Below are 18,991 nucleotides of genomic sequence, written 5' to 3' on the forward strand. Positions count from 1 at the left end.
AATGCTCTCTAAGTTTTATTGCATTGATAACAACTCCTGCACTGTCAAATATTTGTTGTATATTAAACGATTTAATTTACGGGAAAAAAAATACGGAGGTGGGGATAAAAAGGACTAAGAAATAAACAGGTGGTGGGAGAAGGAATCTGACCAGCCTGAGGTCAAGACATATATGTAGAAGCAGTTCTTGTGTTCTCATGAGGAACCGCGATGGGACTTAGTTTTATATTTGGCTTAGCCCAGCTTATATTAATAGTGTTCATATCAGGTAAACATTTAATATTATATACTATTCCATTTAAGTCTCGAAAATAATTTTTGTGCAATTTTAATATTTATCAAAAATTCGAAATATTAATTTCGAAAAAAATGAATTACAACAAATATCGATTATTTCAAATGCATACAGTATTTTATTTATTACAAAATATCTTGATGGCCATGGATTTTTAAACATGATAACTATAGCCCCTAAAAGACTTTATCTGTTATCACTAGTTGAATAATTTAGTTGTAACAGCAAAAGTTTTTCAGTCACTATTTCTTGTTTATATTTTAAAGACATTGAAAAAGTAAAACCAAGGTCATCTGGTTTCCTGGAGTTTAACTATAATTGATACATCTAACTTCATCATTCATTCTTTCAATTTTATTATCAAAAAAATTGTCTTTGTTGTATATAATATTCCTGCTAAATATTATTTATGAGTCTAGGAATTTTTAATTTGTATTTATCAGTACAGTCAGTTGTGAAATAACAAGGATAGATTTTTATAATGATTAGTTCTGTGTTCTCATGCCTTCAAAACATCCATATTTCTCTCTTTTAATCTATTTATTTATAAATAAATGATAAACCCAGTTACTTATAGAAATGAGTACAGATTATATAAAAATAATGCATTAATGACAGGACAAATACATTTACAAGTAGTATGCGAATAGCAAACATAAATTATAATTTATAATAAAATGTATAGAATATAATAATATTTTAAAATAAATAATCAGTATAGTGAAAAACTTAATACAGGAATCATCTAGTTAAAAATAAAAATAATAACAAATATCAATTTTACTTCTTTATTAAATATATCATTTACTGTAGTGCATTAAACAGTAAAAAAAATTTTAGTAAAAAATTATTTGTTTCTTTTGAAATTATGCATAATTTATTTTTTACCTGAGATAAACTCAATTTTAAAAAATAAAAACAAATCTAGTTTATGAGAAGTTATAGCAATAAAAATAACTATTCCTTACAAATATTATAATTTACCTACTAAAACATATAGTAAATTATTTAAATATTTGTGACATATATTAGGTTACTTATTTATCTGCGAATGATGTTTTTTTTTTTAAATTACTAAAATTAATTAACTTTTTCATAAAACATTGTGACTGAAAAAAAAACATTTTCTCAAAGTTAAGGTGTTTGTTAATTACAATGTTTTACCTTAAATCAGAAGTACTATAGTTTAATAATAACGTTAAACTTTTTAAAATTACCAAAAAAAAAAATACTATAAAAAATCTATGATTCCGTTAAAGTAAAAAATTTCAATTCAAAATAAATGTTGGTTACCATATTTGACAATTGATTGCCTCAATTATGGAATTCATGTAATAAAACGAACATTTTTAACAGATATAATCAATAATGTTTATTTTAAATTAATGACCAATATATATAATAATAAACTTTATAGTATATTACTTTATATATATATATATTACTAACTATAATATTAATCCATAGTACTGTGGAATGAATTCTTATACTTTTAAATATTAATTTTTCCATCTGGTCTGTATTACACTGGACTATATGTAATATAAATATATGTAAAATTTCTCATTTATATATAAAATTTCATAACATTTATGAAACACCAACTAGGAAAATAACAGTATAGAATGTTTAATTATTACAAAAAGTTATAAATTAGAAAAATTAAAGTTGAACCCGCAACTTCATTAATATTTAATAACTTTTTATCCAGATTTATATTTTATAATACAATGTATATTAATTATAAATTATGTATTTGCACTGGTGGTTAAAATTTAATTTTTTTTTCTTCGATTCGGAATGGAATTCGAGGTGGAATCTAACAGGCACTAAACTTTTTTTTATTCATTCAATTAAAAATCAACCCTCAACCTTGTAATATTATTTTAACTCACTTTTCCTTACCAGCACATTTTTATAAAATGTTAATTAATGGTTGAAATAGATGAACAAATTTTTTCACTTTTTATAGCATTTCATAATTTTTCCTGAATAATTGACAAAGCAAAAGAATGGAGAAAACACTTATACTTTGTTAGTTATTATATATAAAACAGGAATTTCAGATAAAACTAAAAAGATATAGATAATATTGAAAATGTGCAAGTGTCATTACGATTGAGTACGTATGTATGTATGTATATAATATATGTATGTAAAGAGAAAGAAATACTTTATTTTACAAGCAGTGCTGCCTAAATATATTGGGTTGCCATAAGACACGTCATACCAATCAGTCTAAATAACAAATAAATTTAAAATAATAATATTTTCATGTTATTAAATAATATTTTTACTGGTCACATATTCTCAATTTTTTTGTCATAGCATTTTTAGACGTCCATATTGATTTCTCTGTTTTGTTCATGGCAAAATTTATGTTATTAAAATTTCTACTATGTCTATAGATATAATTTAATATATGCTAAAAAAAAAATCAATTGGTTTATTAATTTCATAGTATTAAAAAACAGAAATTGAGAACTTCAAACTAAACTTGAAACTTCATATTAAAATAAAACAAAAAATGTGCTAACTGATTTAATAGTACTAAACTGAGTTTATTAAAATTATTTTCTATTATATTTATTATTATACAATCTAATGGTTTAACTAGAAGCTTTTGCTTATAAGATATTGACGCATAGTAAACAATGTTAAAGGAAACACTACAAAGGAATGTAACTTATCACTTTGAAATTATTCATTCCATGTAGTAAGTAACCTTTCAGTAAACCAGTTGTACATTATTATGATTCCCTTATTTCCCTGATTCAACGGAGAATATAATAGGAAGTTTAATGTTAGTTACTTTTTCATTTATTTTGATTTAAAAACACAAAATCAATCTTTATGTATGAATATTTATTAACAAAACCATAATATTTATCTATTGAATTAATAAATGTTTTTAATGTTTAGTTTTATTTAATTTTTGTTAATCATTATGAGTAATCAACCTTACTTTTTTCTAGGTTATGAACATTTTTAAATTAAAGTACTTGAGATGAATCAGGTTGTTTAAAAAATATAAAAAAGGTTTTATGGAAGTAAATTTTATTTGAAAGATTACTAGTTGACTCTATTTAATTAATTATAGGAAGATTGTCTGCTCGGTAAAGGTAAAAAATAGCAGAAAAACCAATTAGTGAACGTTTTGTCAACTTTGCTGGGGTTCATCAGAGTTGGATGAGAACAAGTAAAAAAGTAGCAGAAAAACTTTTTTAAAACTACTTATGTATATTCTTATAGCCTTTTTATATTTTTTACAATGCTTTTATCTAGTTTACATTTAACCCTGATGAATAGTGGGACGAAATGTTGGTTACTGATAAATAGTTTTACTGATATTTTAGTACCTTTCTTGACCACCCACTGGGACATTCTTCCTACTATGAATACATATAGGAATTAATTTATCTTATAGGATTCATCTTATAGTGGACAATAATAGGTCAGTCTTGCATAGATTACAGTGACTAACATAAAATAATATAAAATTAAAATATAGAGTTAGTTATTAAAACAGAAAATTAGATATAATGGGAACATATTTAAATATGTTAAATAATTTACTTTTTTATTTTATTCATTTAAAAAATTACATCTGATATGGTCTGACCAGATGACAACATCTATCGATAGGTGCAAAAATAACACATAAAAATGATAGACATAAGTAAAATGTAAATATTACAGTTTAGACTATTAGGGCGTTGTGGAGGCTATGTAATTTTTAAGGTAGATAAGTACAATATGAATTGATCTCAAGTGATATAATTAATATTTTAATTAACAACTACTAAAATGAAAATAAAGCAAAAAATAAAAATAAAATGAAAATTATTAAAAAATAAATAAAAAATAATAATAATAACGATAAAATAACTGAAAGGATTTTGAAGTAAATAATAAAGCTGCAATTTTATAATTAGTGAATTAATATAATGTGAGAATAAAAAAAGATGATACAAAATATTATAAAAATAAGAATCCAATAGTATCTATTTACTAAACACGTACATACATTGTTAATACAAATTGTAATATAGTAAATAAATTTTGTGGAGTTAAGAAGAAATACAGGCAGCTATGGTCATTTGGTGAATCAAAATCAGTTATTGGGAATCATAGAAGTAAGAAAGTATCCAGTTAAATTTTTTTTTTTTTTTGTGGTTGATTTATATATTAGTTCTTCTGGTAAGCGATTGAACAGATATGTTACGATATAGCCTAATGTATGTTTACCATATTTATTTTTATACCCAATTGAAGGGATCAAAATTAAAATGAAAAGATTATGAATGCTTGTAATTTCTCAATTGCTAAATTATGTAGTATGTAATTACTTTGTAGAATTCTTATAGGAACTAATTAATTTTCCTATAATTATATGAATAAGAAGAATTCTTTGTGACCACAATGGTGTGCTCGTCACAAAAATAACATTATGGAAGATAACCCATTCTTTCAAATGAGAACAGTTTTATAATTCTTGGAAACTAATGACCATTCAATATTATTATTCAAACTATACCTTATATTACTTAATCTTTCCTTATTTCCTTTCAAACTTTATTTAACCTATCTCTGACTGCAATATTTTTAATAAATAGTGTTTATTATTTTAGAAAACAAAACAAATTGTTAAATATTTTTTTTATTATTATTTGTAGCTTCCGAATCTGCTAGATTAATTGGGTGCTATAAGGAGATATCGAACGAGGCCCGCCTTTTGAGCGGTGCGCAGCAGAACTTTCAAAATACTCTCACACCTGAAAAATGTATTTCCTTCTGCAAGGGAAAAGGTTTTCACTATGCCGGATTGCAGTACAGGTAAGGTTCTTTTGCTAGATAATTTTATTATAGATAACCATTAATTTGACAAGAGTATGACTAATGGACAAATGAAGCATTTTCTTTTGCTTATGTTATTTTTTAAGGTCTAGTTAAGCTAAGTTTAGAGTTTAAATTTAAGTTTAAGTCAATTTGTTACTGAGATAGAAAACATATATCTAGTTGGATGCACTGCCTAATAAATCCTGAAGTTATCAATAAAATAATTAAATATTGAGCTAAAATAAAATATATTGCACAAAGTATTGACTCTAAAATTATTAATATAACTTAACTAAATAAACAAAAAAAAAAATCATATAAGGTCAAAAGACATTATACATATCATAAAGGTTCTAAAAATAGATTAAAAAAAGTTTAAGAAACTCAATCAATTTTGATTGGAAATGAAATACATTTGGTTTTCAATAATTTCTTTAAATTAATAATAATTGATAAATAAATTTGCATAAGTTTGTTATTTTACAAATAGTTATTAGAATAATTAGTTTTTTTTTGTATCAATAATTCAAACTTTTTAAATATTGGAAGATTGTCGATTGACCATCAGGTGGGGTCAAAAGAACTGAAATAGTAATTAAACTATTTATTATGAGCCAAAATTTTGCCCCACTTTGCAGGGCTTCATCGGGGCTAAAAAAGATACAAAAACAACTAAAATCATGTAAACAGCTAAAATAATATGTGAAAATTTATATTAAAAATAACCTAAAATAAAAATAAGATATACTGTAAAAGTATAAAAAATATAAGAATTTCAAAAAGGTATTAAGAAATTAAGTGAAAATGGTAATTTTCTGGACCTCTATCAACAGAATCAATTCAATATTTCGTTTTTTCAAGCCAGTGTTTAGGTAACAACACCTGAGAATCATAATTATAAACCGACAAATTTAGATAATAAATTAACTGTAAACTTACTCAACAAGAAATTGGCAAAATTATTGTGGTTCAGAATTATTCACTATAAAACTTTAAAAATAAACAACCTTCCACAGCAATTACTTCTTGGAAACTGCTACAATGTCTAAAGATAGAAATAAAAGTTAAAGAGACAAAATAGATTCTCAAAATTTAAACTAAAAAATTAAGGATTAAGGTGGAATTGATTCAGGGCTGGTTTAGACAGGCTGGCTGTCAGAAGTTAGTTCACTACTCATAACTTAAAACTAATCCATTACTTTATGTAAATCTATAATTGTATTATTATATTTTTTATATTTCAGCTATGAGTGTTTTTGTGCCAAAGATAGACCTTCCTTTATCCACTCAGCTGATAGCTCTGACTGTAATTCGAAATGTGATGGTGACAAAACAAAGATTTGTGGGGGTGGTTTGAAATTAAGTGTTTACGATTTAGTAGATAAACCTGTTAACTATGTTCAACCGAACTACGTTGGTTGCTTTGCTGATGAAGGAGGCCGTAGAGCTCTTACAGGAAAGATCGCACCAGAATCCCAAGATATGACTCCTGAATTATGTGTTGGGTTCTGTTTTAGAAATGGATATCGCTATGCAGGACTTCAATACAGGTTAGACTCTATCTTTTAATCTATAATAATTTTCTATGATTAGTTTCAATGACAAAGATTCGGTCATTTAAGAAAGCATAAATACTCGTGGCAGAAATTTAAAATAACTTTTCAAAATAGTTAAAATGATTATTGGTTAACAATTTATGTTAATCTATTTTTTTGCCTATATTATTTAATAAAAAAAAATCAGGTGTGCACATCACAACTTTCATAAACCATTCTGCTTTGAGCTTCATCACTCACAATTCTTGCATATTTCAAAACAATTTCCTTATAATTCCTGATGGAAATATTTTGCCTTACTATATATTTCATATGTAAAAATTGGCTATTGTCATAAAAAGTATGGAAAAAAAAAACATTTATTTTTTCTTTAGTTCATCATCAAATTCTTTTGTAGTTCATATTTGTGCATTTTGCATTACTATTAAAGAAGAAGTTAATTATTCAAAATAAACAAAATTAAAGATGCGTTAGAAAAAGCTATTTTGAAATTTTATCATTTAATTCTGTTCAGACTTTTTCAATGAAAAGTTAACTGATATTGAAGATCATTTAATTTTTCTGAAATAAATAGTAAAATCAATATCATTAGAGCCATTTTCAATAAAATGGTGAGACTTGGGTTTTTGACTCGAGGGACATTAAAACATGTTTCTCAGTTCAAAATTGTTTGAGATTATAAATTATACGTAAGTTCTTTTTATTATAAATTTCATGTAAGTGAATGTAAAAAAATTACGATATTTAATCAATGGTAATATTTATGCATTTTTCAGGTCTCAGTGTTTTTGTGGAGAAGAACCCCTTGGACCGAGAAGTAGTGAAGGAGATTGTGATATGGAATGTGCTGGGGATACAAGATTTCTCTGTGGTGGTGGTTGGCGTAACAGTATTTACAAGACGTCCATTCCCAGTTAGTTTTTTGTTTTTTTTATGTTTTATACTTTGCAAATCATATAATCTTTGGTTAGATACTCGATAATCATTTTTAATTGATGTAATAAAAACTGTATTACTAAATTAATCAAGCTTACATTTTCAATTTTTTTATATAAGTATCATGTAACCTTGAGTTTCATTAAGATTCAGATCAGGATCTGCAACTATGTCAAAATTTTGAAAGTTTCTAAACAAGATCGATTTGTATGATTGAAAGTATCATTAGGTAATAAGAAAATTCAATAACTCAACAAAATACTGACTTTAAACTCAAAAAATATCAAAAATGTTTTTTCCGCAGTTATGATATAGATTGTGGCTACTATGAATCCATTTTAAATTAATGTTGTATAGCTTTTTTGAGGAAACTGTTAATGGTCCTTTCCACTGTTATGTACTTCCTCAGGAGAGTTTCCTTAACCCAAGGTTGATCCACATCTGATTTGACCGAATAAATAATTACATCCATTGTCAAACTCGAACTCAGACCTGAGAGTTATAAGCACAGTGCCATACTCATAGTATTCAGCTCCATTTACAATGTGTTTAGTTTTGTTATAACACTTATTTTTTAAGTAATCAGATTCATCACTACTCACATATCCAAATGATAAAAAAAATATAAGTATTTTAAGATTTATTCAATAATTTATAATGTTTTTCTCTAATTATTGATTTTCATTCTAGCCGGTTTGTAAAATTATTAACTTCTTTTTAAAATTTTGTTTTCAGATGAAAGTGAAGAAGGAAAACTCATTGGCTGCTTCATAGATAATGAAAATTTAAGACTCCTATCTGGTTTTCGTCTTGATTTACCTGATACGAACAGCCCGAGGAAATGCATGAATATATGTAAACAGCTTGGTTATAGTTATGCTGGAGTACAATATGGGTAAGGTTTTATTTTGATCAAATTAAAAAAAATTAATTTACATACTGTGTTATATGTCATTAAATTTTTAATATTGTGACTTGAAAGCAACTTTACTTAAATTTTACTACAACCAAGAAGAGCCTAGAAGACATTACTTTGTAAGGACCAGTAGTTGTACAAGTAAATTTCATCATCACTGTTAACCATTTCATTTAACCCCAAATACATTCTCAAAGTATGTGTTTAGAACAGACGCCAGTTCAGGAGGTATAATGCACAAGTTTCAGGAAGCCTCAGACAATGGAATTTTAGTTAAGATTAGAATAGCTGGACAGTGAAGAGCCAATCGTAGTTCAAGTGTTGGTCACTAGGTAGCAGTATCAGGCTGCAGTAATGATCTTGAAGACCATAAGGGCCTCTCTCTGGCAGTCAGTGCAGAAAGCATTAGGAGTTCTCCTGATCTCTGATAGATAGGGCTGTAACATTACAACTCATGTAGTCTTTGCAATTGTCTGTTATTGCAAGAGAGCACTGGTATACCATAAAAGTGTTATTTTTCCTAAAATAAAGATGCTGGACCCTAGAACTATGGAGTTATTGTGACAAAAATAAACCCTGGATATAAAATTTAATACCAGTACACATAAAAATCTTAAGGATAAAAGTGAATTTTGAGATATATGTATATATAGTTGATCGTAAAAATTGATATATAAGAAGATGGTCAGGTCTGACCAAATTCTTATATTTGAATTTTGAGATGTTTTTCCATAATTTGAAGTTCTCACATTATGTTTTAACTTCATGTTATTTTTGACGAGTGAATATAAAATATAGCTACATTTAATTTTTATCAACTCAGATTTTATTTTATCAATTATAGAAAAGATCGTTTGCATATTTGCATTATTTAATTATTTTAAAAGCAGTTTTCTTTTTTATTAGATATTACATATTGCTCATATTTCAATAAATCACCATTGAGTTTAGTTTCATTCAGTGATCTTCCAGAATGTTTTCTTCTTATAAATTAATTTTGAAAAAAATTTTTTGGGTGCAATATTATTATTGTTATGTGATTTGAGCTGAGTCTACATTGAGATACTGCTTAGGGCTGCATAGATTAATACAGTTCACCTCTTGAGCTTTCTTCCCCAACATCTCAATACACATGGGACCTTAATGTTATAAATGACTTAAGTACGACTTGAGTCTTCAAAATTATAAACATATAATTTAATATTGTTATAAATATAATTAATTAACTAATAGAAAAATAAATAATGTTAAGTTTGATTTGTATAATGAATCTTGAATCTGGCCCAAAGGAATCAGTAGTTTAATAAACCTTCTAAGCTTCCACAAGCATCTCAGAATGATACAATTTATTTCAACAAATTATGTCAGATGTTAGGATATTCAGTACCATCTTGATAGTCATAATATCATAGTATTTGCTAATCAGACATACTCGTTAACCTGACAAGCTTGCTTCATATAAGAGAAGAACATTTTGAGCTATTATATGAAAAGAAGACCCATGAGGGTTATGTTTTTTAATAAAGAAATATCAATAGAATAAGTTTTGCATTATTTTGACCACAATTCTTTATTTTGGTATGCTTAAACCCTTAATATGGTGGACCCCTAAAATACAATTCCATAAAACACATATTCATTCAATTTCGTGAAAAAAATTTATTGTTACTCATACAGCATGAGAAACAGCCCTGTCTAATTTTTGAGACAAATTTAATATTTTCACATAGTTTCTGACTTTTTGTTTAGAAAAGCTGTTGTTTATATATAAACATTGGAGCTGACAGATTAAAAAAGTAGCGGTTTATAAAAAAATAAAATAAATCTGACTACACTATATATCTTTTACAATTTAGAATAGGATTTGAATTTTGTTGCTTCTTAAATGTCTAGCCATATTATTTTTACTCAAATTGTTCTTTGCTTTTTTAGTAATATGCGCTCAGCTTATGGTATATGGATGTTATAATTGTGAAATGATTTTACTTTTTCATATATATTACAATTTTATTTATTTAAAATTTGAATAATCTATCAATAGAATTTTTTTTTCCTCAAACTATTTGGAAATAATGTTTTCTCTATTTCTTTGCAATAGTACTGAATGTCACTGTGGCAACCGAAAACCTGAATCAGAAAAAGAGACTAATGAAAATGAATGCCTTGCGTCCTGCCCAGATGGCACTCGAAGATGTGGTGGAAACTGGCGACTGCTTATTTACTCAACAGCTTCAGTGACTCAGCCAGTTATTAGTGGTATTATTCCTATTCGTGACAATCTAAACTCAACAATTCTGATTCTTGTTAATCAATAAGTATACTACATTAAGGATATGGACTTACGGTATAGGTATATAGTAAAACCTCCTTACAACAAACTCAAATCAACTAGATCATTATAATGAAATTCAGAATAGCTATATAACAACAAAAATTATGAGATTAATTATTTCGATAAAACCATTTTTAAAAAAGCAGTATTTATAACCATTTATTTGTTAAAACCTTCTATTCTAAATACAGAAAGACATAGAATTAACCACAGAAATAAAAAAGGGATCAGATTGGAAATAAATAATATGTATACATTAAATAGATACAAATATTTACAACAAAAAAAGAGAATACATTACAAAACAAAAATAATATAATTTTTTTATGCACCTAATTGTGCTATGTTATGATGTTTCATTTTCTTGAGTTTTTACCAACTAAGAAAATAAAAACTTTGATACAGAACCTTTCTTTAACTTGAACAACACAAAACTAAACTGAACTGAACTGAGGTAAACATTACAAAAATATTTTTATGACTTTTACAGAAAAATGGATTTCCAAAATTCGATTTTGGTTAGCAATATCATGGATATTTGTTGTTTTTTGAGTTCATAGTAACGAGGGTTTACTGTGTAAATTCTAAATAATGAACAAAATACTTTGGTAAAGTTGAGGTTTATTAATCATTTTCGAAACCATCGACTCTTCAGCTCAAGATTAGTATGTAGAATCTGTATAATTTTTTATCATAAATCGGTAATTAAAACTATTTAGTGAAATTTCAGCCATTATACATTTAAGAATTAACTATCATATGAGTATCACAAAGATTTTTTTGTCAATAAAAAACTCCCTTCAGATAATATTTAAAAAAAAATTTCATGAAGTTATTCAGGGCTGTCGCATTGGTTGTAGGTATCTGGGGAAATGATTTCATCTTCACACTTCCCCAAATTGGCCAATTTGCTATTTTGTTAGGTAGTTTTTTATTTTTATACTTCTAGTAATGGTTGATTAATTTTGAACCTTTAGCCAGTTGTAATTTTATTTATTAAAAAATAAAATTATGCTGTCTCTAATTTTTGTCCCTGATGCATGGTATCTTAATGGGAGGCATGGAGCCTGGAATAACCATGTGGTTGCTCTGCCCATGCGACAACCCTGCAACTCTTGATAGCTCAACATTTTAGGGGAAATTCAACATCTACAAAAGAATAATATTCACCTTTACAACTTAAAAAAATTTGATATCAGAAAAAAATATTACATCTAATATTTTTTATCATTAATGGTGCTAAAGCAGGTCGTAATTTGTCTATTGAATCATCTCTTGGTCAAAGTTAAGGTGGATTCTCATCAAGGGTCTCTCAGTCTAGGTGAGTTTAGGTGTGCTAAGACCAGTCCCATCTAGATGAGTTCTTTGGGTCTAGATTCACTACAAGAAAAGGTTTAACTGAATTTATGGTAATTTCATTTTATCTTTGGAAAGAAGTTCTGAAAATCTTATTCTCATGTCTACCATTGATAATTCTTTCTACATAACCTTAAAATACTAATGTTAAGTTGATACATGGTTTCATTACTTATTAAGTACTTGTCGAATCGAAAACCATACCAGAAAAATGTATATTTTATGGTATAAAATAGACAATTATAAAAAGATACCTATTTAAAACTCCTTATTAAATAATTTAAATAATATTTAAAATAATTTTATTAAAAACAAGTAAACAGGAAATTTACAAGATATTTAAAATTGTAGTATTTATTTAAAGCAAGGATACTTATTTTCCATTGCAATTGTCATATTCCATTATGGCATATTTATTGTAAGTTATATCTTATAATATATCGCAGTGGTTCTTGACTTTTTTTCGGTGGCATCCTTCTTGGACTAAAAAAAAAATTCGTGGCACCTTTCCTGGGCTAATAAAATTTCAATTTTAATTTTTCACTGTCTGGCTGTGTAGTTAAAACACTTTTGGTTGATCAGTACTAGCTGTCAAGTTTGTTTCCACTAAATATATTTCTTTTAATCAACAAACAATCTATCTCAGTTATTCCTAAATTTTATCGAATTTATAAAGTATGAGTGTTGGAAACTACCCTGACATAGTTAAGGTAACTTAATTTTGTCTTATTATGAAGCTTCAGATTATTTTACAGAAACATAGTGATAAATTAATAGTCAAACTAATATAATTAATGAATGTTTGTTATATTACAGAATACGACTTTTGGTAGATGCTGAAGCGTTAATCACGAATTTTTAAAAATGAAAAGCATTCTAAGGAATTTGAGTTTAGCAATTGTAGACTTCCGGCAAAATTATATAGTTATGAAAAATTAAATATGAAATAAAGCTATTATAAAAAAAAAAAAACTTAACCGAAGTTGTCAATTTCTATCCTATATCCTTGCATATAGCAGCTTTCAAGTAACTATTGCAGTGAATTGTGTGTTTAGGTTTTAATTTTTTCTTCTTTTCCCTCACTAATTCAGTTAGTTTTTGACAATCCATTACAAGAAAATTGAATAAAAAATTAAATGAAAAATTTGACAGAGATGCTCAACAAATGTAGAGTGATGCACTAACATTCAGGAAAATCAAGATCCTGGTCTACTATTAAGATTGGTTACCTTTTCACTTGATGGAACTGGTCTATGGGACCCATTGTCTTAGCAATGCAGTTTTTATCGAATACAACAACTTCTACAATAATAACTGATCAGTCATAATGTCTGATTTAAATGATCCATCAAATTTATTATTTTTTAAAAGTCAAATGCAGAATGCCTAACTTGGCAAAGAAACAGATAAGTATTGACCTATAGAATAGAACTAACAAGGGTTTGACAGTTGATGTCAGCCAGCGTTTGGGATGTGAGCTCAGTTTAGCTTTTATAAAGTCGTACCGTATCTAGTTGTTAAAAAATGTACTATAAATTCTCTAAAACACCACTAAAAGTAGCAAAAGACAAAGCATCACAATATTGTTTCTAACCGCCAAAGAAAGAAAGGGTTCAAAAGTTGTTCCCCACTCTGTGCATACTATTCCAGCAGTAGTCCGACTATTTGGGCCCACTTCTGGGCATACTGCTCTAACAGAAAAATGAGATTGAAGGAATGGTTGTTTGTTTTTGTTGACTGAGCTAAATGGATTAGAGGTGACAGATTCAATTGTGTGGACTCGACATCATTAGTGTGAGTGCAACAACCCATCTAGTTAAAAGGATGAGAAGTGAAACAACTATATGATGTTCTTGTTTTGAGCATTCGAGTTTAACTTACAAAATTTAATGTAAAACTTATTTTTTATATAATACGGTAATCAACTCTTTGAAAATTGTTTCATTTAGAGGCACTACCATTTCCGAATGAAATAGTTCTTTAAGTCTATATTACGAAAAACAAAATTATTTTTATATCTAAAAGAAACCAAAAATTAACCTCTATTGTTATAACTACATTCAAATAATTTACAAAACGGAAACTTTTATATAATATATTATGAATAAAATGTATTAAAGGTAGGTAGAGAATGTTGTAGCAAAATTTTTGCCGAAAAACGATTTACTGAATATGCCACTTTATTTCATCGATTTTAAAGTTTTTATCATTTTCTCAAAAATGGTTCTAACAGTTTTGATTAAACTTGACATATACAATGAAGTGGTCTTTAATAACATCATCAAGGTTTTATCCTTATTAAAGTAGCGTAACAGGACTTAAATGGCGAATGTCAAGACCTAGTCCTGTAGTTGTTATGACAGTAATCAGTTTTTACTTTTTCCTTCTTCTTCAATTGGTGCTACAACCCATTACTGAGTCCTGGCCTCCTCTAGAAGCTTTCATCAGTTTTGTAGATAGTCCAGCTTGTTGATGTTGAGGTTTTAAAATAATAGTTTTCTATGGGATAGGATGTTAGTCTAAAGCCCTTCCCCTGCTGTTTTGGTGTGCCTTGGATTTCTTAAGGGTGGTTGTTACTTCCACTTAGCCATATATATGCAGGTATTGTGGTTCAAAACACAACAAAACAAAGGAGCCATATATACGCAGGTATTGTGGTCCACTGACTGAAAATACATTCTTCGGACCCAGAGTGTCTAATGTGGAATATATGTGGCATGTCTTATATGAAACACATAGATCCATTAAAAATTGCACATGAAAAGTTAAATAAAGATGTTTTTTTATGTTTGGAAGTTTAATTATTATAGAAGGTTAACAAACCGTATTTTTTAATGAGACTCAACATTGCTCTGAGTGATTTAACATTCCCTTAAAATTTGAGTTACTAAGAGTTTATTGTACTTGCCTTATATATTAATATATATATTTTTGTAATTATTTAGTTATATCAGTAGATTACATATTTAGTAGCTTGTCAGTATATATTTAGTTATCTGTAACACAAATGTAACAGAGATTTATAAGGATGATTATATAATCTTGTCACGGGAAAATAATGAAAGATTTCTGCTAAGATGTAAAGAATCTGAATAAGTTGAAAAAAAAAATGTCAGTTTCTAAATTCTAATTTACATTTTATCTCTGTCCTGTCCATATTTTTAAGAATTATTATTGTTTAATTCTGTACAGAATGCTGTGCAGCACCCTGTTAGTACAATTTCTTACTTCTCTTTTGCTTGCTTAGTCTTGTTTTTAGTTTCTAAAACCCCCTGAAGAAAATGAAATATTGGTGATTATAAGACATTATTGGATATTCCTACTGATATTCTTTTATTGTAGCATTCTTCAAACCATAAATCTTTTCGAATGACAGTTGAAATATTTCAAATTTTGCTTGAGATTAGAGAAGACAGTAGTTCAAAATAGAAGTAGTGTGAAGGAAGCACAGATGGATTCTTAATGCTAGTAAATTATTTTCAGAAAACAATGCTGCTGGAAAGATTGCAGTCTCTCACGTCACATTGAAAATAACTTTTTTTTATTTTGAAATTTAACAAAAAAACATAAATAAAATTGTCCTTCATTATATTTTAATTAATACAATTTATGCATTGGAATATAGAGAGTTTGAGTTCCTATATATGTCTGAGGATTTAACTTGCCCTTTTTTGTCTACTTTTCCTAAGTATTCAAACTACTTTATGGATAACTATGCTGCAAAAATTTTTTTTAGGCAAACAATGGTGCTCTGAAATTATTTTAGCCCAGCAAAGGTTCTACAGCAAAAAATGTTTGAGAATTGCATGGAACATGTTTAGTTACTATTTGAAAATCAGAGATAATTTTTGTTTTGAATAAAATAAAAAGTTTTCAATTAAAACTGACATTTTTTTTTTTTTTTTGACAATCATATTCTGGTCCTTTTATTGACATAGATTTCCAGTATTACATTAGTATTATTTTATTTAAGGACTAGCTTTAATCATTGGTTTTTCTTTTCTTTCTTTATTGAGCAGACACATTATTTTCTTTATTCTGTAAGATTTGTTAGTGGATTATAGTGTGTTTAGTTCCTGGATTGATAAAATAATCAAATCCAAGATGTAATGTAAAACCAATATTTTTATCTCAAATTTTAGTATTACGTTTTAATTTTGATAAATTTAATTTAACTCTTCTTCTATAAGAGGTTTAGTAATTGACTTTCTACCTTCCATTTACCTTGCTTATCTCTAACAAAAGTTTTGTAATATTATTTTTTTCTTAGAGCTTGTTTAATCTTTAAGTGACTCTTATGTTAACACATTTCTCTAATATTTCTTTTTTTTTTTGCTCGTAATTTTATGTAGCCATCTGTTTGAGGAAGATCACTCAAAACTATGCATTATAATGAATTACTTGAAGAGAACACCAAGTTCCTGTCATCTATTGGCAAACCAATAAACTTGTACTGTACCCAAGTGTGTGAACAAAGTTCACAGTGGACAAGATAACTGAGCTCAGAGCTACATTATTTTAGCTTATGTTCCATCAATTCCATATGAGTGAGTAATTCTATGCCCCACCCAGCCAGATGAGTAGAGGCAGGATGAAAGAGAAGAGAACACAAAGGAAGAACAAGCTTCATAAAAAAACTTCAATAGTCACTAATTATTCAGCAGACAAACAAACAAACAAAATTTTATCATTCTATATGATATCCCAGTCCAATGAATAGCAATATTTAATTTAGTAGCAATATTAATCCAGATTTTTAACCCCCTCTTTCGCTAAGCCCCCTGTAATCAGTCAGTTTTGAATACATTAATCAAGAATAGAGGTTTTCTTTTCCTTTTCACCATGAATAATTTATTTCAAATCTCCTTACAAATACAGCCCAGATCATTCTTGCCAGCAGAATTAAAACTAACAACTAGTTATATTTAATTCTGATAGTATCCCCCAAATTTGTGTATCTCAATCAACCCAGAGAATATCTGAATTAAACACACTTCTGTGTATTAGAAGCCTTTCCCCTAAACTTATCCCCAACCTACCACAAATTCCAGATAAGTATGACTAGGTAGCAATGAAGAATGAAGGGTATCTTTTTTTAAAAAAAAGAGATGTGAGGAAAAAGACAGATTTTTATAGATAGGGCTTAGTTAGGTGGTAGCAAAATGTTTCAATGGTATCCTCTTAGTGAACTGATCATAGGAAGCTTGTGTTTGTTTTTTTCTTAAGAAAAATCCTGAAAAAGACAAAATATACATCATTGCCAAGATTTATATATTTTTAATAATAATCTAACTAATAATTTTTTTTTTGAGATTTTGATTTCCACATTTTAACCATGTGTATAAAAAAACTTTGTTTTTAATATCTATTTCTAAGGACTGCTGAACGGATTTTTAAAAACTTTATAAACATAAAACAGTTGGTTTAAAGCCATGAAGAAAATGAACTGCTTGATATAAAATGTTCTTTGACTATATCAGATATCCCACAAGTGGTCTATGGCAAAAATAAGTTGAAGAAATGCTAGATTCATCAACTTGCCTCACAGTAAGAACACCAAGGGATAGAATGTCGTCAGAACCACCTGATATATAAATGGAATAAAGTTAGATACTCATTTCTTTAGGGCAGAGAGAAATCACTGAAAGTGACTATATGCCCCACATGCAGCATTCTAGAAACTGCCAAATACATTTTAAAGATATGTATCCTGCTTGAGGCACTAAGGAACACACTCCAGAGGAAGGGATGGTTCTACACGTTCACTGAGGGTGACTCCCCATCCTCGTGAAAGAAGAAGACTAACTGTGTCTTGAAGTGTCCATACACGAGTAAAAGGTGGCAACAGGATTAATCCCAAGCCAGCATTTGAACCTAATTTACTTATGAGACATGAATAAGATACCAAAAAAATACAGTTACAAAACCAGAATAAATCTCGGTATCTCTAGAATAAATAAATGAGGTATCTCAAATTTGTGTACATATTTAAGGGTTTATCTTGGAATCGCCAATTTTTTACACTGCATACACATTGATCAACAGTGATTTTTGACCATTTAGTTTTTTTTTTTTTTTTTTTACTTGTATTGACCACTCTAAAATCTATCAAACTCTTTAACCTCAATTACAAAAAAAAAAAAAAATGGAATTACCTCATTTTTCCTCTGAAGTCTTCACAATAATATCAAAGAGAAATAGCAATATACTTGGTTCTAACTAGTTTTTTAATGTTTAATCAATGATAAAACCACTATTTTATAACTGTTATCTGCTTAATATAGAATCGTTCACCAAACACTAACTGCTACATTTTAATTTTGAACCTTCTCTTGTTAAATTTTTGCCTATTGCTGATTTTAGCTGATTATTTTTTTAATTTTATTGTGTTCTAATAATTCAACTAATGATGAAGCTATCCATAGCCTGCTTGATAGATGAAGCTATCCATTGGCTGCTTGATGGATGAAAATATCTATTGCCTGCTTGATAGATGACTTTACCCAAAGCCAGCTTGATAGATCAAGCTGCCCATAGCCTATTTTCATTAAACAGCTTCTCCTAAAACATTCTACCTGTTACCTGTACAAAACCTATTGGGATTCATTTCTTCTATAGGTCCTCTATAGGTCTTCACTTGGTATACTTATCATTCCTTTATGTAGAAATGAATTTACATCTTTATTTCTCAATTGTTTCTTCTCCATCATTATATTTCTGTTATTACGTTATTCACATATGCATAACATAACCTTTCTCTG

General features: G+C 27.7%; 1 protein-coding gene and 1 long non-coding RNA gene across 2 annotated transcripts in view; one reads left to right on the forward strand and one right to left on the reverse strand.

The window, feature by feature from the left end:
- Nucleotides 1–115: 115 nt before the first annotated feature.
- The window catches only part of LOC106688707 (uncharacterized), a gene marked incomplete in the record, with an annotated part of 29,328 nt that continues 10,452 nt past the window's right edge, over nt 116–18,991 (forward strand). Inside the window, 6 exon segments of the mRNA XM_067052203.1 lie at nt 116–268; nt 4,972–5,131; nt 6,379–6,684; nt 7,467–7,603; nt 8,362–8,521; nt 10,641–10,798. Of these exon segments, the coding sequence (XP_066908304.1) occupies nt 211–268; nt 4,972–5,131; nt 6,379–6,684; nt 7,467–7,603; nt 8,362–8,521; nt 10,641–10,798 (979 nt within the window).
- On the reverse strand, nt 17,342–18,663 carry LOC106688710 (uncharacterized). The gene is made up of 2 exons (XR_001344356.3): nt 18,386–18,663; nt 17,342–17,463 (listed from the first exon to the last, which is right to left on the reverse strand). It is a non-coding gene; the product is annotated as an uncharacterized lncRNA (long non-coding RNA).

Source organism: Halyomorpha halys, unplaced genomic scaffold, assembly GCF_000696795.3.
Source record: "Halyomorpha halys isolate HHAL.00 unplaced genomic scaffold, Hhal_1.1 Scaffold1182.1, whole genome shotgun sequence".
NCBI lineage: Eukaryota > Metazoa > Arthropoda > Insecta > Hemiptera > Pentatomidae > Halyomorpha > Halyomorpha halys.